The following is a 27,500-nucleotide window of genomic DNA, read 5'->3' as shown; positions in this document are numbered from 1 at the left end:
GAATTATCTTGTCCAACCAATCAGCGATCAGGAAACTTTTCCAAGCTAAAAGGGCACCCCTATGAGTCGGTGCAAATCTGCCTCACTAAAAAGAATTGACTAACATAAAGGAATCGGGTTGCGATGGTACCGTTAAAAAATGGCAAGGGATAAGCCTATCCTAGCGAAAAGATAATTTAGCAATAAATTAATGCTTTAATTCCTTCATTGTAGTGAAATTTTGTCCGTTTTCGCAATGGCTATATTATGTAGGTTAAAATTTTTTCAAAGCTAACATTACGGAAAGGTAGCATTTTTCTATAAGCAGAGCGTTCTATCAAATAAACTTATTAATGAACTAGATGATTCAAAGGTTAATATTTCTTTCAATGTGTATTGACTGATTCACGAAGGGATGAAAAAATGCCTGTTCACTGTAGAAACCATTTGGCTGTGTAAAAAAAAAAAAAAAAAAAAAAAAAAAAAAAAAAAAAAAAAAAAAAAAAAAAAACCAATACACGTTGGTTGTTTTGTCAATAAGGATATCTGTTTCGCTCTGCATTTGGATTCTCTGTCACTTTGTCGAACTTTTCATAAATCTTTGCAGGTGCAACTTCAAGTTGTTATTTCAGCTCATTGTTTCGTCAAAATCATGTCCAGCTCTGCATAATATGGTTATGGATCATTGCTACTTCTCTGCACACCCGTCCTTCTTTATCATGGCGTTTTGCTAATTCAGAACTATTGTCCAATAGCCAGACAGTACTACATTGGATCTTTATCTCTGATTACGGTTCACTTTCCCTTTGCCTACACAGACACCGAATAGTCTGGCATATTCTTTACAGGTTCTCCTCTGTCCTCATACACTTGACAACACTGAGATTATCAAACAATTTTTCTTCACCCAATTGGTTAACTGCTGCACTGTAATTGTTCAGTGGCTACTTTCCTCTTGGTAAGGGTAGAAGAGACTCTTTAGTTATGGTAAGCACCTCTTCTTAGAGAAGGACACTCCAAAATCGAACCAGTGTTCTCTAGTCTTGGGTAGTGCCATAGCCTCTGTACCATGGTCCTTCACTGTCTTGGGTTAGAGTTTTCTTGCTTGAGGGTACACTCGGGCACGCTATTCTATCTAATTTCTCTTTCTCTTGTTTTGTTAAAGTTTATTATACTTTATATGGGAAATATTTATTTTAATGTTATTGCTAATCTTAAAATATTTTATTTTTCCTTTTTTCCTTTCCTCACTGAGCTATTTTCCCTGTTGGAGCCCCTGGGGTTATAGCATCCTGCTTTTCCAACTGGGGTTGTAGCTTAGCAAGTAATAATAATAATAATAATAACAATAATAATGATAATAATACTTTCTGTCTTGCCAGAGATACTACCCATTATACTTAATTGACACTGAAGATGCATTGCTAGAGATACTACCATTATACATCTTAATTGACACTCTCTGTGAAAATGTCTTGCCAGAGATGCTACCATTATACATCTTAATTGACACTCTCTGTTAAGATGTCTTGCCAGCGATACTACCATTATACTTAATTGACACTGAAGCTGCATTGCTAGAGATACTACCATTATACATCTTAATTGACACTCTCTGTGAAAATGTCTTGCCAGAGATGCTACCATTATACATCTTAATTGACACTCTCTGTGAAGATGTCTTGCCAGAGATACTACCATTATACATCTTAAATGACACTCTCTGTGAAGATGTGTTGTCAGAGATACTACCATTATTCATCTTAAATGACACTCTCTGTGAAGATGTGTTGTCAGAGATACTACCATTATACATCTTAAATGACACTCTCTGTGAAGATGTGTTGTCAGAGATACTAACATAATACATCTTAATTGACACTCTGTGAAGATGTCTTGCCAGAGATACTACCATTATACATCTTAAATGACACTCTCTGTGAAGATGTGTTGTCAGAGATACTACCATTATACATCTTAAATGACACTCTCTGTGAAGATGTCTTGCCAGAGATACTACCATTATACATCTTAAATGACACTCTCTGTGAAGATGTGTTGTCAGAGATACTAACATAATACATCTTAATTGACACTCTCTGTGAAGATGTCTTGCCAGAGATACTACCATAATACATCTTAAATGACACTCTCTGTGAAGATGTGTTGCCAGAGATACTACCATTATACATCTTAATTGACACTCTCTATGAAAATGTCTTGCCAGAGAATCTACTTCAGCGCTAAAAGGCTTTCCCGGCCATAAATATGTGAGTGAGATCTGAGTATTTTGATGTTTCTTCTGATTTATATTATGGGTTTGGTGTTTCTAAACGAAAGAACATTTTTGGCATGAATAAATAAAGGCGATAGACTTTATAAGTAAATAAACATATATTCCTAAAGTTCTCTACTCTTAGAAGGATGGTAGATGTTATCTGCTAACGTTCGAAGAAGACATGGGGACACTCACGTACAAGGTACATGTACGTGATTATGTTTTTTGGCGGAAATCTCTGTGTTCCTGTAAGACAATGGCGGTTTTTCTGTTTTGGTTACACAAAATGGTGACATTTCTTTCAATTCTGATTCTAACTGCAGTTCCCATAATCTCAAGCATCAAAGGAATTTTAGACTTGTGACATCGGAAAAGGATGTCATGATCGTATTTTGACTTGAATAAGATATTTTCGAGGTAAAACAGAATGATTTCCTACATAGTCCTATTGCTAACGTTTCTCTTAACTACGCATGATGTTTTATACTATTTTACTGCGCATTTTCCTCTTGCGTTATGGGTTTTTCCATTGGAAAGAGAGCAAAAGTATGTTAATTTAAATATCATTATATATATACAAGAGCTTAATTAGATATTATGGTGCATTCCAGACAAGTTGTTTCTATACTCATTTTTTTTTTCTTTTTAATGAGGCGCAGTTGCACCGATTCGCAGCGGTGCCCTTTTAGCTCGGTAAAGTTTCCTGCTATCTGATTGGTTATAATTATCTTGTCCAACCAATCAGCAATCAGGAAACTTTTCCGAGCTAAAAGGGCACCCCTGCGAGTCTGTGCAAATCTGACTCACTAAAAAAAATTGACTAACATAAAGGAATAGGGTTGCGATGGTACCGTTAAAAAATGGCAAGGGATAAGCCTATCCTAGCGAAAAGATAATTTAGCAATAAATTAATGTTTTAATTCCTTCACTATAGTGAAATTTGGTCCGTTTTCGCAATGGTTATATTATGTAGGTTAAATTTTTTTCAAAGCTAACATTACGGAAAGGTAACAATTTTCTAAAAGCACAGCGTTCTAACTAATAAACGGATTTTGAGCGAAGCGAAAAATCTATTTTTGGGTGAGATGGCTATGTCGTCCTGATGGAAGTTCCTATAGGGTAGCTTCCTAGGGTATATTACAACTACGGCGATATTCCCAGAGAATTTACCTTAAGGTACCCAGAATTCTAACTCCTGGAGCGAATATCCCTAATGAAAGGGATATCGCGACATATCAGAGGACGTATTCTTGACACGCCACATGGCAATCTGCACCCCAAACAGAGATAACACATCGAGGGGTCAATTGGCAAGAAAACGAAAACGGGAAAGAAAAATGGGGAGCCGCTCCCAAGGCTCCCTCTTCTCCCGTTTCGTAAGCGTGCCTGGCGCCAATCCTGGCGCCATCTGTATTCCTTGTAGCGATACACGAGGTGCTACAGATACTGTATGTAGGGAGGGGTCCTACAGCCCTTTCATAGAAAGGGAAGGGCGGGTCCATCAGGACGACATGGCCATCTCACCCAAAAATTGATTTTTCGCTTCTCTCAAAACCCGTTTTTTGGGCTCAAGCCATGTCGTCCTGATGGAAGTATACTAGAGCATTACTGTATCTGTGGATTCTCAGAACGTGCCGTACTCCCCGGAGGTAATTTTTCTCGGTCGACTAGACCTAGAGACCTAAGATGTTACCGTTATACATCTTTTCAACTAACCATAAACCATGTTAGAGCTTCCTGCCCCCCTACAGGGAAGAGTCCTACTAGACTCTGGAAAAGTCTCGAAGAGTACATATACCTATGTATGAATACCAGGCAAGCCAATATAGTGGTCTCACCCTATATTAAGTAAAGCATAGTTTGTAAAGAACCACTGCGTCAATATGAAATATCGACCAGTTCTCCGCACAATACTTGTATTGGACAAAGGTTTATATCCGCATAGGAGGAAACTTGTAAATCCGCCACCGTCCCGTTATGGGATGGAGTCCTCCCGTTAAGGGAAAGCATAAACCAATGCAACATAGCTTGCATAAATGAACAATTCTATTAGAATTATCCCAGATAAAGTACATAGAATGAATGCTCAATTATACCAATAAATTGACACAGGTGAAGGAGATGCAAGGTTCTCAAGAACAAGTTTATTGACAGACAATAAATAGACAGGTTAACAACATATATATATATATATATATATATATATATATATATATATATATATATATATATATATATAAGAAGAGGATAACCCAAAACTTTAAGCATAAGTATGATAGTAAACAGAACTTGTTTATCTGAAAGAAAAAACATTATTGCCACTTTTAAGATACCGAGGTATCAAAGTCATAAAAGTCTGTATTACAAATCAATCACATTAGCGTTAGAAACGCTCGGCACACATGTCTGCACTTATGCTAGGTTCACCTTTGGAAATGGAACAGTCTACGTGGGCAACTCAGTGCCCTCACTTAGTTTGTAGTACAGTATGTAACTACACACTCACCCTGGAATTAATCGTCCCAATCAAAACCACTGTTCTTCGCAGAGTTAAACAGTAGGGTTAACGACGCGACTCACTGCTACCACAGATCTCTTTAGTTCCTCTACTTGCTTCGCATAGTGGCGAAAGAACACTCTGGAAGACTTCCAGCCAGTGTATGAACGGAGATGTTCAAAATCCATACAATTAAAGAAATTTAAGGATGAGGCAACTTTCCTCGGATCGTGACCTACGGGTGTACTGTCAGGATCCGATCTGCGAATAAAATATGTGATTTTCGCTCTGAGTTGATTCAGAGATAAATTTGAGCCTGATGTTTCTCCCCTGAATAGTTGACCACCCTTGAAGTCTGAAGTTCTACGAAGATAGACCTTTAGGCATTCTACTGGACATAGAGATGCATCTTCTTTCAGAGGGCAGATTCTCCAGGGACCCCACCTGTTGGTGGGTAACTCATTCTTGGCGAGAAACGTAGGATCCGGAAACAGGTTCAGTTCTCCCCCATCCAGGAACTGAACACGACCTGCCTCTCTCGAGAGGGCTACGATCTCACTAACCCTGGCCCCGGACGCGAGTGCAAATAGGAAAATAACTTTTTGGGTCAAATCCTTTAACGCACACTCCTCATTGCTCAACAGAGAAGCGAAATGAAGAACTTTGTCTAAAGACCATGAAATGGGCTTTGGAGGTGCTGAAGGTCTGAGCCTAGCGCAGGCTTTCGGAACTTTATTAAAGATCTCATTACCGAGGTCGACCTGGAAGGCATATAGAATGGGTCTTGTCAAAGCAGACTTACACGCCGAAATCGTGTTAGCTGCCAACCCCTGACCATGGAGGTGGATGAAGAAAGATAAGCAGAAGTCTGTTGAGATCTCCTGCGGATTCTTCGCCTTGACAAAGGCCACCCATTTTCTCCAAGATGACTCATATTGCCTTCTAGTAGATTTGCACTTATATTCCTCTAGGAAGTCTATGCTGGCTTTCGAAATCCCGAAACGCTTTCTCACCGCTAGGGAGAGAAAATCATGAGCTGCAGGGTCCGGGTTTTCTGTAATGAAGCACAGACAGTCGACTTCTGGACTCGCTGGGTCAGAACTGGATCTGGTAGCGGTATAAACTTCAACCGTAGTTCCAATGCCAGGGGGAACCACACGCTGTTCGGCCACTTGTGGGCCACTATTGCCGCTACCCCCTTGAAGGATCTCAGTTTGTTGAGGACCCTCAACAGAAGGTTGTGAGGAGGGAACAGATAAATTCTGGACCATCTGTTCCAGTCGAGGGACATCGCGTCCACTGCTTCCGCTAAGGGGTCCTCGTACGGGGACACGTACAGGGGCAACTTCTTGTTGTCTTTCGTCGCAAAGAGGTCTATCTGCAGTTCTGGGACTTGATTCAGAATGAAGGAGAATGATCCTGCGTCTAAGGACCATTCCGACTCTATCGGTGTGAACCTGGATAGAGCGTCCGCTGTCACATTGCGGACTCCTTGAAGGTGAACTGCCGACAGGTACCACTTCTTCTTTTCCGCCAATCGGAAGATGGCCAACATCACCTGGTTGAGAGGTGGTGACCTCGATCCTTGTCGATTCAAGCATCTCACAACGGTGCTAGGACAATTCGGTCCTGGACAATTCGGTCCCGGACAATTCGGTCCTGGACAGTTCGGTCCCGGACAATTCGGTACTAGGACAATTCGGTACCAAGACAATTCGGTACCAGGACAATTCGGTACCAGGCTTGTCATTTTTTAAAATCAGGAAAATATGATATTTTCATATTACATATTATGAAATATTTATATTTAATATCACCTCAATACCTAACTACTTAGTTTGGTTATTCACTAATTGTTCACAAATAACATAAACAATCCACCTAACTATTTTATTACTAAACTATTTCTTTGGTTATTCCTTTAGTTTAAAAAAAAAAAAAAAAAAAATATATATATATATATATATATATATATATATATATATATATATATATATATATATAAAGAAAACGACTTTGTTAGTTTCTTTATTCCAGACTTTTTAGTCTAGTTTCACCCCATCATTCACACAATGGAGTCTTGCAACTGCATACAGTCGGAAAAAGGAAAAAGGAAAAAGGAAATTAGTTGAAAAGGAAAACTACGTGTACCAATAACATAAAGAAAATGCTGATGGTACGAAGATATATTTGCGTTGTGAAAGGCGGACTTGCAAAGCATGGCTTCACTCAGATGTTAATTTTCATGCGCTCAAATATATTGGAAAACAAATTCATAGCACAACTGCAGCTGAAGTGAGTGCAAAGGTTGCTACTGCAAATATCAAGGAGGGACAATCACAAGTCAAACATCTTCTCGTTCAATTCTAACAGAAGAACTAGGAAATTTAGATGAGTGCGCACTTACTGATATAACAAAACTAGCTCATATTAGTCAAAATATGAGACGATGGAGAAAAATAATCAAGCAGAAAGAATGCAGTTCCTTAAAGCAATCGCTCATAATATTAAAGTTTAGATTTTTAATATACTTTTAACGACAAGAAATGTATAGTTTTTATTATTATATTTTTATATACCTACTTTTAACATAAGAAATGTATGGTTTTTACTGTTTCATTTTTTATATAATAAAGAAACAAAAAATGTATTTCTTTTTTTTTTAATTTAAACAAGGATAAATCAATTGGACTTTTTTTGACATCTATACTAACAGAAGCAAAAATTTTCTTTTTAAAAGTAATGCTTAGAACTGATAGGAATTTTAGAAACGATGAAAATTTGAAAAATACTGTTTTTCCATATTATAAGAATTAATTGGTACCGAATTGTCCTAGTACCGAATTGTCCTAGTACCGAATTGTCCGGGACCGAATTGTCCGGGGCCGAATTATCCGGGACCGAATTGTCCGGGACCGAATTGTCCGGACACCCTCACAACTACCTCGCTGTCCATCACCAACCTTATGTGGATCGAGTGACGCGGGGAGACTTTCTTTAAGGTAAGGAGCACTGCCATAGCTTCTAGAAAGTTTATGTGAAAGGTCTTGAATAGCTTGGACCAAGTCCCCTGGACTTTTTTCTGATGAGAGTGACCTCCCCATCCCTCTTTCGAGGCGTCTGAGTGAATCGTCACCGACGGGGGAGGTGGGTGAAGAAGAACCGACTTCTTTAGATGTCTGGCTTGGGACCAAGGCCTGAGAAGAGTACGTAGCCGAAGCGGAACTGGTCTTCTCAGATCTCTTCGCGCGTTTGATGCATAACTTCTCCAAACTCTGGTTGCATCCTTTAGCTGTGCTCTTAGCACTGGGTCTGTCACCGAAGCAAACTGGAGAGAACCCAGTACCCTCTCCTGTTCGCGTCTTGATATCCTTTCGGAATCTAGAAGTCTCTTGACAGAACCCGCTATCTCCTTCCTTTTCTTCACCGGGATGGAGAAACGGTGTGACATTAGGTCCCAGTGGATTCCCAGCCACTGGAACTTTTGAGATGGAGAAAGTCGAGACTTTTTTCTGTTGATCTTGAAGCCTAGATACTCTAGGAACTGGATCACTTGACTGGAAGCTTGCAAGCATTCTGTCTCGGATGCTGCCCACACCAGCCAGTCGTCCAGGTAGGCTACTACCTGAATTCCCTTTAGGCGTAATTGTTTGAGAGCTACGCTCGCAAGCTTCGTGAAAATCCTTGGGGCTATATTTAGCCCGAATGGCATGGCTCTGAAGGCGTATAGTCTTCGTTGTAGCTTGAACCCTAGGTAGGGGGAGAGTCGACGGTTGATTGGGACGTGCCAATAGGCGTCTGACAAGTCTATGGAGACGGAATATGCCCTCTTGGGCAGTAAGGTCCTTATGTGTTGCAGTGTTAGCATCTTGAACTTGCAATTCACTATGAACTTGTTGAGTGGCGACAAGTCCAGAATGACTCTGAGCTTTTCCGAGTCTTTCTTGGGAACACAAAACAGCCTCCCTTGGAATTTGATGGACTTCACCCTTCGGATCACTTTTTTCTCCAACAGTTCTTGGACGTACTCCTCCAGAACGGGGGTGGAATGTTGGAAAAACCGAGGGCACGGGGGTGGAGTGCTGTACCAGCTCCAGCCCAGTCCGTTCTTGAGTAGGCTGTGGGCCCAGGGATCGAAGGTCCACCGATCCCGAAAATTATGAAGTCTCCCTCCTACCGGCATCATCTCACTTGGACTGCCATCCTGAGGTCTTGCCTCCCTGACCGCGACCACCCCTGAATCCCCTTCCCCTTGAGGGGCGCCTAGACGAGCCTCTGGCTGCTCCTCTAGGCTTTGCTCGAAAGGAAGTAGACTGCCCTTCGAACGTTGGGGTGAATGCCGTGGACTGTGTCGACACGGCCTGGGGTACCCACTGGAATGTGGTCGGGGTTTGTGCCACCATCTGGGGCACTGAAGGCAATGGCAATTGCAGTTGCTGTTGCTGTCTAAGAGGCTTGGCTGGCCGAGACGGTAGCCTAGTCCTCATAGTCTTCCTCTTTGGTTGAGGACCCTCATCCGGGGAAGACTTTCTTTTGATAGCCAGGCCCCACTTCTGGAGAAGGTTTCTATTCTCCGTGGCGGCCTTATCAACAACTTCTTTGACCAATTCGGTAGGGAAAAGGTCTTTGCCCCAAATGTTGGAGGAGATTAGTTTCCTTGGCTCGTGCCTCACCGTAGCCGAGGTGAACACGAACTCCCTACACGCTCTCCTCGCCCTGACGAAGCTATAAAGATCCTTCGTCACTGTGGCCAGATGAGTCTTGGCCACTACCATGAACATTTCATGGACCTTGGGGTCACTTGCCATCGCCTCAAGAGTAGTCTGAAGAGACATTGAGGCAGCCAGTCTTTCTTTTGTCTCGAGCTCTCTCCGCAAAAGAAAGTCAGACAGCTTAGGGAGGTCCTCGCCGAACTGACGTCCGGCAATATCAGCCTCCAACTTCCCAACTGAGAAGGTAAGATGGACGTCCTTCCAGTCTTTGTGGTCCATAGGCAGGGCCAGCGACAAGGGTTTACACTCCTCCAGGGAGGGGCAAGGCTTGCCGGCCTCGACTGCTTTTAGTACAGCCGCAAACCCTTTCTGTAAAAAGGGGAAGACTCTAGCAGGAGAGGACACAAAGGAAGGGAGCTTCTTACTCAATGCAGCTACCTTTGAGTTCGTGAAGCCCCTCTCTTTCATCGAGGATGAAAGCAAAGCTTGAGCCTTAGCATGGTCCATCACTATGACCTCCTTCGGCTCTGTCTCCTCCTTTGAAGCTGGTTCCTTCCTCAACCGGACATAACAGTCCGGATATGACCCCCTGCTGGGCCAGAATTCCACCTCCTCTAGGGGAACTGAACCCAACTTATCCGAGATGACGATCTTTCCAGTCGTCATCGGCATGTGCTCAGCATACCTCCACGGGTTAGCATCTGAGCACAAGGGAAGGTCTTTCACATTGAGCCTTTTCTGGGGCCCATGTGATGCTGCAAGCCTCTGCATCTGCAGTTCCATTGCAGCCGCCTTCTCCTGATTCTCCTTCTGCATTTGTTGGATCATTCCAACAATGGAGGAGAGGGCCTGTCCCAGCTCTACTGGGAGAGCGGACGATGTTGAGGGAATAGGCTCCGGGATCTGAACCGGAGTAGCCGACACCTCGTCGACCTCTTCCTCTACAATGTCTGGGGCTTAAACTTCATCCTGGGCTCCTGCCAGGAGGTCTTCCTCCAGACGCTCGGACACGTCAGACATCCTGTCGTCCAACTGGATGTCTTGCAAAGCGACCGCGACTTCAGCATCCACCTGGATCTGAACTTGGGGATCTCCTCTTGAGGCTGGGGAATCACTGAATCAGCTGATGCCCTAGGGAAAAGATACGCCCTCATCTTCTCACTTGGAAGATAAGGTCCAGAGGTGTTCTTCTGGAAGCCCCTTACACAGGTACGAAGCTTCTCCCTTGCTATATCCCTTGATTCCGCCGTCCTAGGGGAATCAAAGGCCTCAGTAATTAGGTTAGTGCACACGGTACATACCTGAGGGTCCCAATACTGGAGATCACCCTTGGAGACAGCGCATGCTGCGTGCCTCCTACAAAACTCATGTCTGCAGAGGTTCTTACTGCGGACGTTGCAGAAAACACTTCCGCACTTCGGAGGGTCCTCCTGTAAAGAGAAGAAATTTCCATGAGTATCAAGTGAACTACGTATCACTGGATATGCACAGTTTAGCATAACAAATCAGAAAGGAAAGACACACACTTGTGTTTCCTTCACAACCAATTGTTGCAGCCTTCCAGATAATAAAATCGTATGGTTAATCTCTTCTAGAATAACCAATGAAAAGTTTCCAGAGGAAACAGGTGTAGCTCACACCTAAGCAATGATTTTAAAATCCCGGATAATAGACAAGAAAGAACTCACTTTCTTATCTGTAAGGCAACACCAAAGGGCTGTGCAAGACAACACAAAAGTGTTAGAACACACAGTGCTGTACCAAAACTTATACTATAGTTTTCTTCCTACAGTATATGTTATACTGAAGAATACTGGTACAGTATAGAAGGTAATGTGCCAGCCGGCACACACCATAACTAGCTTTAAAGTATACTACTTAACAGCTATAAGGCGGCAGAATGCTGGTTCAAATGCATGTGCCGGCCGGCAGTAACTGGCGGCCGGCAACAGCCAATGTAGGCCGGCAATAACTGCCGGTCGGCAACTACACAAGGTAGTACCCGGCTGCCGGCCACTGCTCATAGCGACCGGCAGACAAGGGCTGACATTAGCCGGCTGGCAAAGGTAAACAACCGATGCCGCCCAGCAGCAAAAGAACCAGAGGACTAGGACTGCCCGGCTGCCGGCCTATGGGGCCGGCAGCCGGGTCGGGTACAGCACTAGAAGAAAACAGAATGGATGCCGGGATAAGAGCGTAAACTACCTCCAAGCCCGGCAATCCGAAAGAGTGCATATAAGGAAGGGGAGAATCTAATTCAGGCTTCCTGACCAATGCCGTCTGGCTCTACAGGCAGGCATGGATGAGGGACCAAGGGAGGTCCGGGCAGCACTCAAAGCAGAAGACCCTTGCCGGCCGGCAGACTCTGCCGGCCGGCAAGGGACTGAGTCAATTCCACATCCTAACCTATCCTAGGTCCAGATGTAGAATGACGTACAGAACTGTAATGGCTAGGCCATTACGGAGATAGAGGGGGAAGGGACAAAAGAGGGTCCTACCAACCTTGCTTTAGTGAAGGATCACCCGCAGCCAAGAAAACTCATCTTAGCCTATGGGAGATCCAAGGAGGGAGGCCAGCAATACTTGCCAGCTCCCAATGAACCAAAGCAAGGAAGGTGTTGCTACTCCCAGGGAAAGGATCTTATCCTCCCACCGAGAACAGCAACAAGGACTAGTCTGCTAGATCACAAAAGAAGGAATCATCTCGTACAGAAACCTTCGGCAGTGACCTAAGGAGGTTAAGCCTCCTATGCCTGTGTCAGGCCAGCGAGGGAGACTCTACCCCAAGCCAGACAAACACAGACTCAGACTAAAAACTCTGATGTTCTGTCCCCCTCTGAAACCAGACTTACTGGAACAGGGAGGTACAGTAACACCCCAGTATAGTTTTATCGAAAGTTAATTCAGATAAACCACTTAGGGTTAAGCCCAAGGCTTAAACAGAGGGAAAGGGATTGCATACCTTCTCCGAAGAAAAGAAAGCAACCGGGGAGTATGAGAAAGTATACTAAGGCTCCATAAGCAACTTAGCCTAGGCACCAAGAGAATCGATTACCTAAATCACCGAAACTCACTCGTATACTATCTTGGAAATATTCAACATAATCCTCAATGTATTAAAAACAGCCTAAAGCTTCAATAAAATTTTAAAACACTCGGAAAACCAAAATCATGCAGGAAGTACTAGGACCAAACGACTAGGCTACATGGCCTAGCGTAGGCCAGAGTTGGCGACTTCGCCAAAATCATACTAAAAGCACGAAAGGAAATCCTATGTAACGCTAAATAGCTAAAATTTATTAAAGCAAAACAACCGGGAATGTCGCTCTGGCTAACTAAAACTCATACCTAGCGAGCGACAGCGTCCATGACGCCTCCGGTAGGCAACGGCTCTTGTAACAAAGATTAATACTATTAATCACTTTAAAATTTACCAAGAGCCTACATTTATACATAAAAGAAATGGTACTCAACTTATCAGAGGCCGACGAAGTTGGAGAAGCCATGAAAAGCTGAATAAATCCAAGATTTGCGAGAAACACAGGAAAAAACACCGAGTTGTTAAGCTACGCAAAAAGGAATACAGATGGCGCCAGGATTGGCGCCAGGCACGCTTACGAAACGGGAGAAGAGGGAGCCTTGGGAGCGGCTCCCCCTTTTTCTTTCCCGTTTTCGTTTTCTTGCCAATTGACCCCTCGATGTGTGATCTCTGTTTGGGGTGCAGATTGCCATGTGGCGTGTCAAGAATACGTCCTCTGATATGTCACGATATCCCTTTCATTAGGGATATTCGCTCCAGGAGTTAGAATTCTGGGTACCTTAAGGTAAATTCTCTGGGAATATCGCCGTAGTTGTAATATACCCTAGGAAGTTACCCTATAGGAACTTCCATCAGGACGACATGGCTTGAGCCCAAAAAACTTATTAATAAAATAGATGATTTAAAGATTAATATTTCTTTTAATGTGTATTGACTGATCCACGAAGGGAGGAAAAAAGGCCTGTTCACTGTAGAAACAATTCGGCTGTGTGGGGGAAAAAAAAAATGAGTAAAATTGGTCACCCTTGTTGGTATCACGGTACAGTAACAACGTAACGGACAAGATGGATTGTATTCTTGTCATGACAGTATGACTTCCTAGAAGCGTTTCCAGAAAACAATACACGTTGGTTGTCTTGTCAATAAGGATATCTGTTTCGCTCTGCATTTGAATTCTCTGTCACTTTGTCGAACTTTTAAAAAATCTTTGCAGCTGCAACTTCAAGTTGTTATTTCAGCTCATTGTTTCGTCAAAATCATGTCCAGCTCTGCATAATATGGTTATGGGTCATTGCTACTTGCTCTGCACACCGGTCCTTCTTTATCAAGGCGTTTTGCTAATTCAGAAGTATTGTCCACTGCCCGCTTACACAGACACCGAATAGTCTGGCATATTCTTTACAGGTTCTCCTCTGTCCTCATACACCTGACAACACTGAGATTATCAGACAATTCCTCTTTCACCCAAGGGGTTAACTACTGCACTGTAATTGTTCAGTGGCTACTTTCCTCTTGGTAAGGATAGGAGAGACTCTTTAGCTATGGTAAGCACGTCTAGGAGGACGACACTCCAAAATCAAACCAGTTTTCTCTAGTCTTGGGTAGTGCCATAGTGTCTGTACCATGGTCCTCCACTGTCTTGGGTTAGAGTTCTCTTGCTTGAGGGTACACTCGGGCACGCTATTCTATCTAATTTCTCTTTCTCTTGTTTTGCTAAAGTTTTTATACTTTATATGGGAAACATTTATTTTAATGTTATTGCTATTCCTAAAATATTTTATTTTTCCTTTTTTCCTTTCCTCCCTGTTGGAGACCCTGGGCTTATAGCATCCTGCTTTTCCAACTAGGGTTGTAGCTTAGCAAGTAACAGTAATAATAATAATAATACTCTCTGTCTTCCCAGAGATACTACCATGATACATTTTAATTGACACTCTGTGAAGATGTATTGTCAGAGATGCTACCATGATACATCTTTATTGATACTCTAAGAAGATGTCTTGCCAGCGATACTACCATTATACTTAATTGACACTGAAGATGTATTACCAGAGATGCTACCATTATACATCTTAATTGATACTCTATGAAGATGTCTTGCCAGCGATACTACCATTATACTTAATTGACGCTGAAGATGTATTGCCAGAGATGCTACCATTATACATAGTGATTGACACTCTCTGTGAAGATATCTTGCCAGAGATGCTACCATTATACATCTTGATTGACACTCTCTGTTAAGATGTCTTGCCAGCGATACTACCATTATACTTAATTGACACTGAAGATGCATTGCTAGAGATACCACCATTATACATCTTAATTGACACTCTCTGTGAAAATGTCTTGCCAGAGATACTACCATTATACATCTTAATTGACACTCTCTGTGAATGTCTTGCCAGAGAAGCTAATATTATGCATCTTAATTGACACTCTCTGTTAAGATGTCTTGCCAGAGATACTACCATTGTACATCTTAATTGTCACTCTGTGAAGATGTCTTGCCAGTGATACTACCATTATACATCTTAATTGACACTCTCTGTGAAGATGTCTTGCCAGAGATACTACCATTATACATCTTAATTGACACTCTCTGTGAAGATGTCTTGCCAGCGATACTACCATTATACATCTTAATTGACACTCTCTGTGAAAATGTCTTGCCAGTGATACTACCATTATGCATCTTAATTGACACTCCCTGCGAAGATGTTTTGCCAGAGATACTACCATTATACATCTTAATTGACACTCTCTGTGAATATATCTTGCCAGAGATGCTATCATTATACATCTTGATTGACACTCTCTGTTAAGATGTCTTGCCAGATATATTACCATTATACTTCTTAATTGACACTCTGTGAAGATGTCTTGCCAGAGATACTACCATTATACATCTTAATTGGCACTCTCTATGAAAATGTCTTGCCAGAGATACTACCATTATACATCTTAATTGACACTCTGTGAATATGTCTTGCCAGAGAAGCTAATATTATACATCTTAATTGACACTCTATGAAAATGTCTTGCCAGAGATACTACCATTGTACATCTTGATTGTCACTCTGTGAAGATGTCTTGCCAGTGATACTACCATTATACATCTTAATTGACACTCTCTGTGAAGATGTCTTGCCAGAGATACTACCATTATACATCTTAATTGAGACTCTCTGTGAAGATGTCTTACCAGAGATACTAACATAATATATCTTAATAGACACTCTCTGTGAAGATGTCCTACCAGAGATACTACCATTATACATCTTAATTGACACTCTCTGTGAAGATGTCTTGCCAGAGATACTACCATTATACATCTTAATTGTCACTCTGTGAAGATGTCTTGCCAGTGATACTACCATTATGCATCTTAATTGACACTCTCTGTGAAGATGTCTTGCCAGAGATACTACCATTATACATCTTAATTGACACTCTCTGTGAATATATCTTGCCAGAGATGCTATCATTATACATCTTGATTGACACTCTCTGTGAAGATGTCTTGCCAGAGATACTACCATTATACATCTTAATTGACACTCTCTGTGAATATATCTTGCCAGAGATGCTATCATTATACATCTTGATTGACACTCTCTGTTAAGATGTCTTGCCAGATATATTACCATTATACTTCTTAATTGACACTCTCTGTGAAGATGTCTTGCCAGAGATACTACCATTAAACAACTTAATTGGCACTCTCTGTGAAAATGTCTTGCCAGAGATACTACCATTATACATCTTAATTGACACTCTCTGTGAATATATCTTGCCAGAGATGCTATCATTATACATCTTGATTGACACTCTCTGTTAAGATGTCTTGCCAGATATATTACCATTATACTTCTTAATTGACACTCTCTGTGAAGATGTCTTGCCAGAGATACTACCATTATACATCTTAATTGACACTCTCTGTGAATATATCTTGCCAGAGATGCTATCATTATACATCTTGATTGACACTCTCTGTTAAGATGTCTTGCCAGATATATTACCATTATACTTCTTAATTGACACTCTCTGTTAAGATGTCTTGCCAGATATATTACCATTATACTTCTTAATTGACACTCTCTGTGAAGATGTCTTGCCAGAGATACTACCATTATACATCTTAATTGACACTCTCTGTGAATATGTCTTGCCAGAGATACTACCATTATACATCTTAATTGACACTCTCTGTGAATATGTCTTGCCAGAGAAGTTAATATTATGTATCTTAATTGACACTCTCTGTGAAGATGTCTTGCCAGAGATACTACCATTATACATCTTAATTGACACTCTCTGTGAAGATGTCTTGCCAGAGATACTACCATTATACATCTTAATTGACACTCTCTGTGAATATGTTTTGCCAGAGAAGTTAATATTATGCATCTTAATTGACACTCTCTGTGAAGATGTCTTGCCAGAGATACTACCATTATACATCTTAATTGACACTCTCTGTGAATATGTCTTGCCAGAGAAGTTAATATTATGTATCTTAATTGACACTCTCTGTGAAGATGTCTTGCCAGAGATACTACCATTATACATCTTAATTGACACTCTCTGTGAAGATGTCTTGCCAGAGATACTACCATTATACATCTTAATTGACACTCTCTGTGAATATGTCTTGCCAGAGAAGTTAATATTATGTATCTTAATTGACACTCTCTGTGAAGATGTCTTGCCAGAGATACTACCATTATACATCTTAATTGACACTCTCTGTGAAGATGTCTTGCCAGAGATACTACCATTATACATCTTAATTGACACTCTCTGTGAATATGTTTTGCCAGAGAAGTTAATATTATGCATCTTAATTGACACTCTCTGTGAAGATGTCTTGCCAGAGATACTACCATTATACATCTTAATTGACACTCTCTGTGAATATGTCTTGCCAGAGAAGTTAATATTATGTATCTTAATTGACACTCTCTGTGAAGATGTCTTGCCAGAGATACTACCATTATACATCTTAATTGACACTCTCTGTGAAGATGTCTTGCCAGAGATACTACCATTATACATCTTAAATGACAATCTCTGTGAAGATGTCTTGCCAGAGAATCTACTTCAGTGCTAAAAGGCTTCCCCGGCCATAGATATATGAGTGAGATCTGAGTATTTTGATGTTTCTTCTGATTTATATTATGGGTTTGGTGTTTCTAAACGAAAGAACATTTTTGCCATGAATAAATAAAGGCGATAGACTTTATAAGTAAATAAACATATATTTCTAAAGTTCTCTAGTCTTAGAAGGATGGTAGATGTTATCTGCTAACGTTCGAAGAAGACATGGGGACACTCACGTACAAGGTACACTTAGATTCAAAAGTCCACCGACACTCAGGGAGAATCTTCGTCAGAGGTCTCTAGTGTTACCATGACAAAACAAATAAAGAGTTGGTCTTCTTACTACTTCTTAGGAAATGGGCGGAGCCTTGTCAAACCACAGCGAACGCTTAAAAATATTACAAATCGAGTTGCCATGTTTCATACTATGGTATCATTTGTCTCTCGAGTATTCACTACAAACACACAAAATATACACACACACGCAAACACACATATACGATATATATATATATATTTATATATATATATATATATATATATATATATATATATATATATAATATATATATATATATATATATATTTTATATATATATATATATATATATATATATATATACAATATATATATATATATATATATATATATATATATATATATATATATATATATATATATATATATATATATCTATATATATATATATATATATATATATATATATATATATATATATATATATATATTTACTTTTCTTTTTTAAGAGCACAGTAGACACTTTCAATGGAAGGGTTTGTGGCGAAGGTTGGGGGTGGGGTGGGGATTACCCCCTTCGACGGGCAGTCCGACACTGAAGAATTTGAGTTTTGAGGAAATAAGAAAGTCATTTGTATCTTAGAGGTTGTGGAGAGAGGTTAAATGAAAATTCTTGATATATCTTGTAAAATATTGTATCTTTACCTCAATCTAATTTGATAATCGATAATGTTCTGGGAAATAATGCCAACCTCATTCGTTATTAGTTCATATGTAGTAGGTAGTAGCAGCAGTATAAAGTAGCTGTTGTTATTGGAAGGTTGATTAGTAACGAAAGTTAACTATTAACTTTACATGATAAATAATCAATGATGGATACAGTAAATACTGGTGATGGCATAGCACTTTGAATACAATCAGAGTTTAGTTAATTGATTAAAAAAATATTTTTATTGCGGTAAATGAGACCAGTATTACATTCTAGCAAATCCTCTGAGAAATTTGCTTTATTGATAAATCATAAAAAAAAGATTCTTGTTCTCAAAACGACATAATTTTCCGAGATTTTGTAATGAAAGTAGGAAATAATGAGTTTTCCATAAAGTCTTCTCCTGTAATTTGCCGAAAAATATATAAGCGCGGGTGGCATAAGCACAAATTGATTTCCTACACTAATACCCTGCCTGTAAGTTATCAGTGATTATATAATTACTTATAATAGCTATATCTTAAGAAAATTACGTAGCTTTGAGATTATGGTGACTTATTATAATCTTGATTCAAACAAATCCCCATGATAAAGTTCCTATTTGTGTTCCTTCCATTCATTCTTTATTCATTTATTTATTAAACATCCTCGGTATTTTTAAGATAAATGGCCTTCTGCGCCTGTATTCGTCCTTAGCCGTCAAGTTTGGTTCCCAGTCTCTCACTATCCCTTCAGAAAAGAAATCTCTCCTGAACGGCAGCATGAAACACCTTCACTTGTCCATTCCAACCGAAAACTTTCGAACTTTGGGTGAAGCCAAGACGAGATATTCCTTAGCTAGATTCAGAAATAAGGCATTTTCAGCGCTATTTCACTCAGATTTCTTATACAATTTCTATCACATTCCTTTATGATTATTCCAGGTAACGAAAATATCTTGGTTGATTTAAAGCAAACAGTCAAATTATCCTACAGAACACTTTTGTAATGTATGTGGAGGACTATAGAACATAATGATCTATAGTAACTAAATACTATAACTTCGTGCCGGATATATGTTAGTACAAGGATTCTTATTAACGAATCCTCCAAACTTTCAAAAGACAACGTCTCTCTAATTACAGCTATTTTTGTTCCAGAATCTATCATTATCTATATCAGCATTAAAATCCAACAAAATAATCCCGTTATCTCTACTCGGTGATAACTATCTCCAACTTTGCCACAGGTCCTCGGTATTTATCAAGCGAATTAAAGCTCTTGTAATAAAGAATGAATTAACAACACAGCAAATATTTTAATGTATATATTTAAAATTCTAGTTTAAATGTCAATGATAATCATTCTTGGCCACAAATAAGGGGGGTGAGATGACAAAGTTCTCCGAAAAGGGAAGGTAAGAAATTAGATGAGTAAAGGGCAAGTGGCTTGCGAACTACAGACTGAGATGGCACATCCCTTGAATCTGAATGACTTCCGAAATGTTTTACAGTAAACTATCCTTATGTATTATAAAATGTTGCTATCTATGAATGTTTAAAGGCCGATGAAAGTCTTTAGCAATATATCTAGCATTTCAAAAATATCGATGAATTTTTGGAAGCATAAGACAATCATTTTTATTGGAAACATTGCAATGTCAAGTGAAAATTTATTTTGATATGCATGAATGTCTAGAAATCTGTTTATATGGTGACCAACTACTATATTAACTACTGTAAACTCTCTCTCTCTCTCTCTCTCTCTCTCTCTCTCTCTCTCTCTCTCTCTCTCTCTCAATGTCCTAAAGTCGATTAACTCATTTATGGTGTTTTTATGAATAATTTACAGCATCGAGCCATAAATGAAACTTGAACGAGACTAATTTCGGATCTCCGAACAATCTAATGTAGCTGTTAACGGAAGGAATTGTTAAGCTATGTCACTCCATTAATTTCTACATTTTACAGATTCTATATATATATATATATATATATATATATATATATATATATATATATATATATATATATATATATACATTATATATATATATATATATATATATATATATATATATATATATGTATATATATATATATATATATATATATATATATATATATATATATATGTGTGTGTTTTGTGTATTTGTAATGGATAGTCGAGATGTCAAATGATACCACAGTATGAGAAATGGCGACTTGGTTAGTAATATTTTCCAGCGTTCGCTGAGGTTGGGCAAGGCTCCGCCTATTTTCTAAGAAGTAGTAAGAAATGCAACCCTTTATTAGTTTTGTCATGGTAACACTAGAGACCTCTGGCGAGCAATTCTCCCTGAGTGTCGGTGGACTTTTGAATCTGAGTGTACAGTACATGTACGTGATTATGTTTTTTGGCGGAAATCTCTGTGTTCCCGTAAAACAATGGCGGTTTTTCTGTTTTGGTTACACAAAATGGTGACATTTCTTTCAATTCTGACTCTAACTGCAGTTCCTATAATCTCAAGCATCGAGGGAATTTTCGACTTGTAACACCGGAAAAGGATGTCATGATCGTATTTTGACTTGGAGAAGATATTATTGAGGTAAAACAGAATGATTTCCTAGAGTCCTATTGCTAACGTTTCTCTTAACGGTGTCTTCTTTGGAATTTCAGAGTCTTAATTTTTTCTCTCCCTTAAACTTTATTTTTTCCATTGTTTTTTTTTTTCATTGTTATTATGACCCCTTCCCTCCCCCTGAAAAAATAATTAGTGAGTAAACTTAATATTCCCCGTACCCCTGGATCAAATGGCGAACCCCAGACACCGTTGACGACTTCTGCTTGTTTAAATAGGGAAAGCTCTGTTGACAACCTCGGCAATAAAAAGGATTCCTCCAACAATACTTCTCTGACCAGTGTTGTTAAAGACAATTTATCGGCACTGGTGGAAAATGATGCTTGTAATAACAGTAATACTTTACTCTCTGGTTCTGGCTCATTACCAGATCCAACAAAAAATCTGAAAATTCTCCACTTAAAAAACATACCAATTGGTTGTAGCTATGACATAATTCATGAAGCCTTCTGTAGATTTGGGGCAATCAAAGAAATTTTAATGGAGCTTAATGGTAGTAAAGGCTTTTGGGAAGCTTGGGTATCATTTTCAAGTTTTGAGATTGCTTTAGAAGCAAATAAAAATTTAGAGAGCATAAAAATTGACAATTGTTTGATTTCTGGGGCTCTATGTGATAAAGCACCAAGACACCTAGAGGTATATAAACCAGAAGAATGGATGGAAAAAGAAATAGAGCATAGACTTCCAGAAGTAAGAACCCCCAAGCCCCCAACATGGATAATTGCATCTGGGAAGATAGATAATTATAACTATTATAAGATTAGTAAATTTATACAAAAAAAAGTTGGTTTAATTAAAAGTAAGGATATTAGTAGATACGGTAAGCAATCTGTTTTGATTAATGCAAAATCAGATACTCAAGCTCACATGCTTTGTGGCATGAAGATTGCAGAAATTGATGCTATTAAGGATATTAAACCACATATGAGCTTCAGCTATGGTAAAGGGGTAGTTTTTGATAACGATCTATATGAATTCTCAGAACCAGAAATTCTGGACATGTGCCCTGCTAATGTTTGGAAAGTAAGTAAGATCCCTCAAACAAGCATGGTAGTTTTAACATTTGAAACCCCTGTTATACCAGATCATATAATTATTGAGAATGAAAGAGTACGTGTTCGAGAATATAAACCTAGGCCTTTACAATGCTTTAATTGTTTCAAGTACGGTCACCCTTCCCGGTACTGCAATAATACGAAGATCTGTATTAACTGTTCTTTGTTAGAACATGGCCAATGCAACAGAGATAAAACCTGTGCAAACTGTAAAGATCATCATAAATCAAATGATAAAAGATGTAGAGAATACAAGAAAGAAGAAGCTGCAATCTTGAAAGAAAATGCTGAACATATAAGTGTAGGTTATGCAAAGCATTTACTTAATCAGCAACTTAATTTTGCTCGCGCGGTTAAGATGCCACCAAAAGATTATAATCCACTACCCCTTACTACCACAGGGGAACCAGTGGCAGCACCTGGCCCGTCAGGTGCATCTCCCTTAGTGGTAGTAGCCCAGCCATCTGGGTCAAGTGCTCTGCCTATAAAAGCCAGAGCACAAACCTCCAAAGAGGTCAATATGGTTTCCAACACACCAAAAGTGTTGTCACCGATAGGAGCATCTCCCCTAGAGGTAGTAGCCCAGCCTTCTGGGTTAAGTGCTCGAACTGTTGAAGTTCTAGCACAATCCTCCAAGGAAGCCAATGTGGCTTCCACCACCTTAAATGTATTGTCTCAGGCAGAATCTCTACCTGATTTGATGGAGATTGGAAAACAAGATCTTCCAAAGAGGAAAAGGTCCCCATCATCCTCACCTTCATCTAAGTCAGGTAAGTGCCCTACTGCTCATGATCCTAAGGTTGACTCTTATAAAGATCCTAGAAAGAAAGAAAAGAAGAGTGGTGGCCTAGTAAAGCCTTTCATCTCCAGGCCTTACATGGCTTCATCTGAAAAGTCCCAAAAGACAAATGAGACAAAGAAAAATAATAACAAAAGATAATGTCTATCATCCAGTGGAATTGCAGAGGTCTAAGTACTAGCATTGAGCAAATAAAAACTTTAACCAGGGACTCAGACACCAAGGTAATTTGCCTACAGGAAACCAGGATCAGTGACAAACCATTTAATCATGGACTCAATTATCATTTTTGTAGATCCCCTCCTTTGCAAGCTGCAAGAGCTCAAGGTGGTACAGGTTTTATTATTCACAAATCTGTAAAATTTGAAACAATCCCACTCAATACACCACTACAGGCATGTGCAGTTAGAACTCATCGGGAAAAAAATTACTTTATGCTCGCTATATATTGAACCATCCTTAGAACTTTTCCTCTTAGATCATGCTGGTAATCCAAGAAGGCTTAGACTTTCTGACCTCCAAGACTTGATCAATCAGCTTCCTGCCCCTTTTATTTTAATGGGTGATTTTAATGCAAAGCATACTTTATGGGGTGGAAATGTGTGCGATAGATGGGGTAATCTTGTTGAAGAATTAATCGACAACAATGATGTAATACTAATGAATGATGGTTCTCCAACTAGGTATGATGTATTCCACAACTCTACATCAGCCATTGATTTGTCAATCTGTTCCTCATCCATTCGATTGGACTACCTTTGGTCAGTAAATGAACACCTACATGGCAGTGACCACTGGCCAATAATGTTAAATTATGTCCATAATCTTCCTTCTCAGTGTCCACCAAAATGGAAGATAGATGAGGCAGACTGGGTAGCTTATGAAAACTGTTCACACACTGATAAAGAATATGATGAATTTACATCTCCAGTGCATGCCTATCAACATCTTGAAAATATTATTGATGATAATGCTAGCAAGTTTATACCTAAAACATGCGGTTTACCTCATCGCTCTGTAGTTCCTTGGTGGAGTAAAGAATGTGCCAACGCAAGAAAAGTGACCCGAACTTGCTTCAGAAGATACTTGAGGACAAACTATTTAGCAGATAGAATAGCATATCTCAGAGCCTGTGCCAAACAAAAAAGAATTTTTAATAAAGCAAAGAGAGCATCTTGGAAGAAATATATATCTAATATTAATACCAAAACTCCTTCAAAGGAAATATGGGACAAGATTAGAAAACTTCAAGGTAAATTCGTCCCTAAGCCTCTACCAATATTAAGGGAAAATAATAGATATATATCTGACCCCAAAGATGTAGCAGAGGTTCTTGCTAAGCACTTTGCTCATGTATCAAGTGCTGACAACTATTCCCCAGCATTTCAACAAATTAGAGCATCAACATCTGTTGTTCCTCCTGCTTCTTCAAATACTGAAGCTTTTAACCTGCCTTTTAGTATGGAGGAGATGCAAAATGCTATCTCCAGCTCTTCTTTAACTGCCCCAGGTGAGGATGGCATCCGGTATGAAATGATATCACATCTTCCAGTGGATACCAAGGAATTTTTATTAGAAACCTTTAATGGTCTATGGGCTTCCCATACATCTCCTGATTCCTGGCATACTTGAATTGTAATTCCAGGCCACAAGTCTGGTAAAGACCCAGAACTGCCATCTAGTTATAGGCCCATATCCTTGACCATTTGCATATGCAAATTATTTGAGAGAATGATCAACAACAGACTTGTGTGGTATCTAGAATCAAAAAATCTTTTATCTAACAGACAGTTTGGTTTTAGGAAGAACCGAATTACTCTAGACCCTTTGCTGATGTTATCAAGGGAAATTTCAAATGCGTTTTCTAACCAAAACCAGGTGGTGGGTGTCTTTTTTGACCTCGAAAAGGCATATGACACCACCTGGAGGGGTGGTATTTTAAAGCAATTGGCCTCGTGGGGTATAGGAGGACATATGTTCTCTTTTATTGAAGAATTTTTATCAAACCGCTCCATTAAAGTGAGAGTAGGGTCAGAACTATCTTCATCCTACATGCAAGAAGAAGGTGTCCCCCAAGGCAGCGTATTGAGTGTGACCTTGTTTGCTGTTGCAATTAATAGTCTCATTAGTCACATACCTCCTGGAATACAAGGATCACTATTTGTTGATGACTTTGCAATTTATTGTAGTGGATCATCTGCACTACAAGCATGCCAAAATCTTCAAATTGCAATAAATGCTGCTTCCGCATGGGCAAATTCTCGTGAATTCATGTTTTCTCCTCAGAGGACCAAAGCCATTCACTTTACTCGTACTCGTAAAAGGGAAGAGATCCCCACCCTTTTCTTAAATGATTGTATTTTGCCATATGAGGATAGTGTCAAGGTTCTTGGAGTCATTTTCGACAAGAAAATTACATTTGGTCCCCATATAAATGACCTATCTATCAGGGTTAAGAAGTCACTGAACATTCTGAAAGTGATATCGCATTTTGATTGGGGTGCTGATAGAACAACTTTGCTTAGAATTTATACATCTTTGTGTCTGAGCAAGTTAGACTATGCATGCCAAATATATGGGTCAGCTACAAAGACTTTACTTGGAAAACTTGATATTGTTCACAATGCTGGGCTTCGCATCTGCACAGGTGCTTACAGAACATCTCCCATTGACAGTCTCTATGTTGATTCTGGCATACCTCCCCTTTCCATTCGCAGAGAGGAGTTGAGTTTGAGGTTTTTAGCTAGGTCCCTTGCTGTGAGAAACAATCCTAACCAATACACGTTGGTTGTTTTGTCAATAAGGATATCTGTTCCGCTCTGCATTTTAATTTTCTATCACTTTGTCGAACTTTCCCTAAATCTTTGCAGCTGCAACTTCAAGTTGTTATTTCTGCTCATTGTTTCGTCAAAATCCTGTCCAGCTCTGCGTAATATGGTTATGGGTCATTGCTACTTCTCTGCACACCCGTCCTTCTTTATCAAGGCGTTTTGCTAATTCAGAACTATTGTCCACTGGTAAGACAGTACTACATTGGATCTTTATCTCTGGTTACGGTTCACTTTCCCTTTGCCTACACGGACACCGAATAGTCTGGCCTATTCATTACAGATTCTCCTCTGTCCTCATACACCTGACAGCACTGAGATTATCAGACAATTCTTCTTTCACCCAAGGGGTTAACTACTGCACTGTAATTGTTCAGTGGCCACTTTCCTCTTGGTAAGGATAGGAGAGACTCTTTAGCTATGGTAAGCACCTCTTCTAGGAGGACGACACTCCAAAATCAAACCAGTTTCCTCTAGTCTTGGGTAGTGCCATAGTCTCTGTACCATGGTCCTCCACTGTCTTGGGTTAGAGTTCTCTTGCTTGAGGGTACACTCGGGCACGCTATTCTATCTAATTTCTCTTTCTTTGTTTTGTTAAAGTTTTTATACTTTATATGGGAAATATTTATTTTAATGTTATTGCTATTCCTAAAATATTTTATTTATCCTTTTTTCCTTTCCTCCCTGTTGGAGCCCCTGGGCTTATAGCATCCTGCTTTTCCAACTAGGGTTGTAGCTTAGCAAGTAACAGTAATAATAATAATAATACTCTGTCGTGCCAGAGATACTACCATGATACATTTTAATTGACACTCTGTGAATATGTCTTGCCAGAGAAGCTAATATTATGCATCTTAATTGACACTCTCTGTGAAGATGTCCTACCAGAGATACTACCATTGTACATCTTAATGACAATCTCTGTGAAGATGTCTTGCCAGAGATACTACCATTATACATCTTAATTGTCACTCTGTGAAGATGTCTTGCCAGAGATACTACCATTAAACATCTTAATTGACACTCTGTGAAGATGTCTTGCCAGCGATACTACCATTATACATCTTAATTGACACTCTCTGTGAAAATGTCTTGCCAGAGATACTACCATTATGCATCTTAAGTGACACTCTCTGTGAAGATGTCTTGCCAGAGATACTACCATTATACATCTTAATTGACACTCTCTGTGAATATGTCTTGCTAGAGATACTATCATTATACATCTTGATTGACACACTCTGTTAAGATGTCTTGCCAGATATATTACCATTATACTTCTTAATTGACACTCTCTGTGAAGATGTCTTGCCAGAGAAGCTAATATTATGCATCTTAATGGACAATACTAACATAATATATCTTAAAAGACACTCTCTGTGAAGATGTCCTACCAGAGATACTACCATTATACATCTTAATTGACACTCTCTGTGAAGATGTCTTGCCAGAGAAGCTAATATTATGCATCTTAATTTACGATCTCTGTGAAGATGTCTTGCCAGAGATACTACCATTATACATCTTAAATGACAATCTCTGTGAAGATGTCTTGCCAGAGAATCTACTTCAGTGCTAAAAGGCTTCCCCGGCCAAAGATGTAGGAGTGAGATCTGAGTATTTTGATGTTTCTTCTGAT

At 39.5% G+C, this 27,500-nt stretch overlaps 3 protein-coding genes across 3 annotated transcripts in view; 1 reads left to right on the top strand and 2 right to left on the bottom strand.

Annotated features, from left to right (window-relative positions):
• The window catches only part of LOC137619647 (interleukin-1 receptor accessory protein-like 1-B), a 77,274-nt gene that overhangs the window by 19,520 nt on the left and 30,254 nt on the right, over nucleotides 1-27,500 (top strand). The window lies entirely within an intron of this gene.
• On the bottom strand, nucleotides 14,989-15,841 carry LOC137620045 (uncharacterized). The gene is made up of 2 exons (XM_068350324.1): nucleotides 15,572-15,841; nucleotides 14,989-15,324 (listed from the first exon to the last, which is right to left on the bottom strand). Exons 1-2 carry the CDS (start codon nucleotides 15,839-15,841, stop codon nucleotides 14,989-14,991), a joined length of 606 nt encoding a protein of 201 aa, XP_068206425.1.
• Nucleotides 16,560-17,567, bottom strand: LOC137620044 (zinc finger protein 616-like). Its single transcript, XM_068350323.1, has one exon. It carries the CDS (start codon nucleotides 17,565-17,567, stop codon nucleotides 16,560-16,562), a length of 1,008 nt encoding a protein of 335 aa, XP_068206424.1.

The sequence above is a fragment of the Palaemon carinicauda genome, chromosome 26, assembly GCF_036898095.1.
Source record: "Palaemon carinicauda isolate YSFRI2023 chromosome 26, ASM3689809v2, whole genome shotgun sequence".
NCBI classification, from domain to species: Eukaryota; Metazoa; Arthropoda; class Malacostraca; order Decapoda; family Palaemonidae; genus Palaemon; species Palaemon carinicauda.
This window is presented reverse-complemented; position numbering and strand designations above follow the sequence as displayed.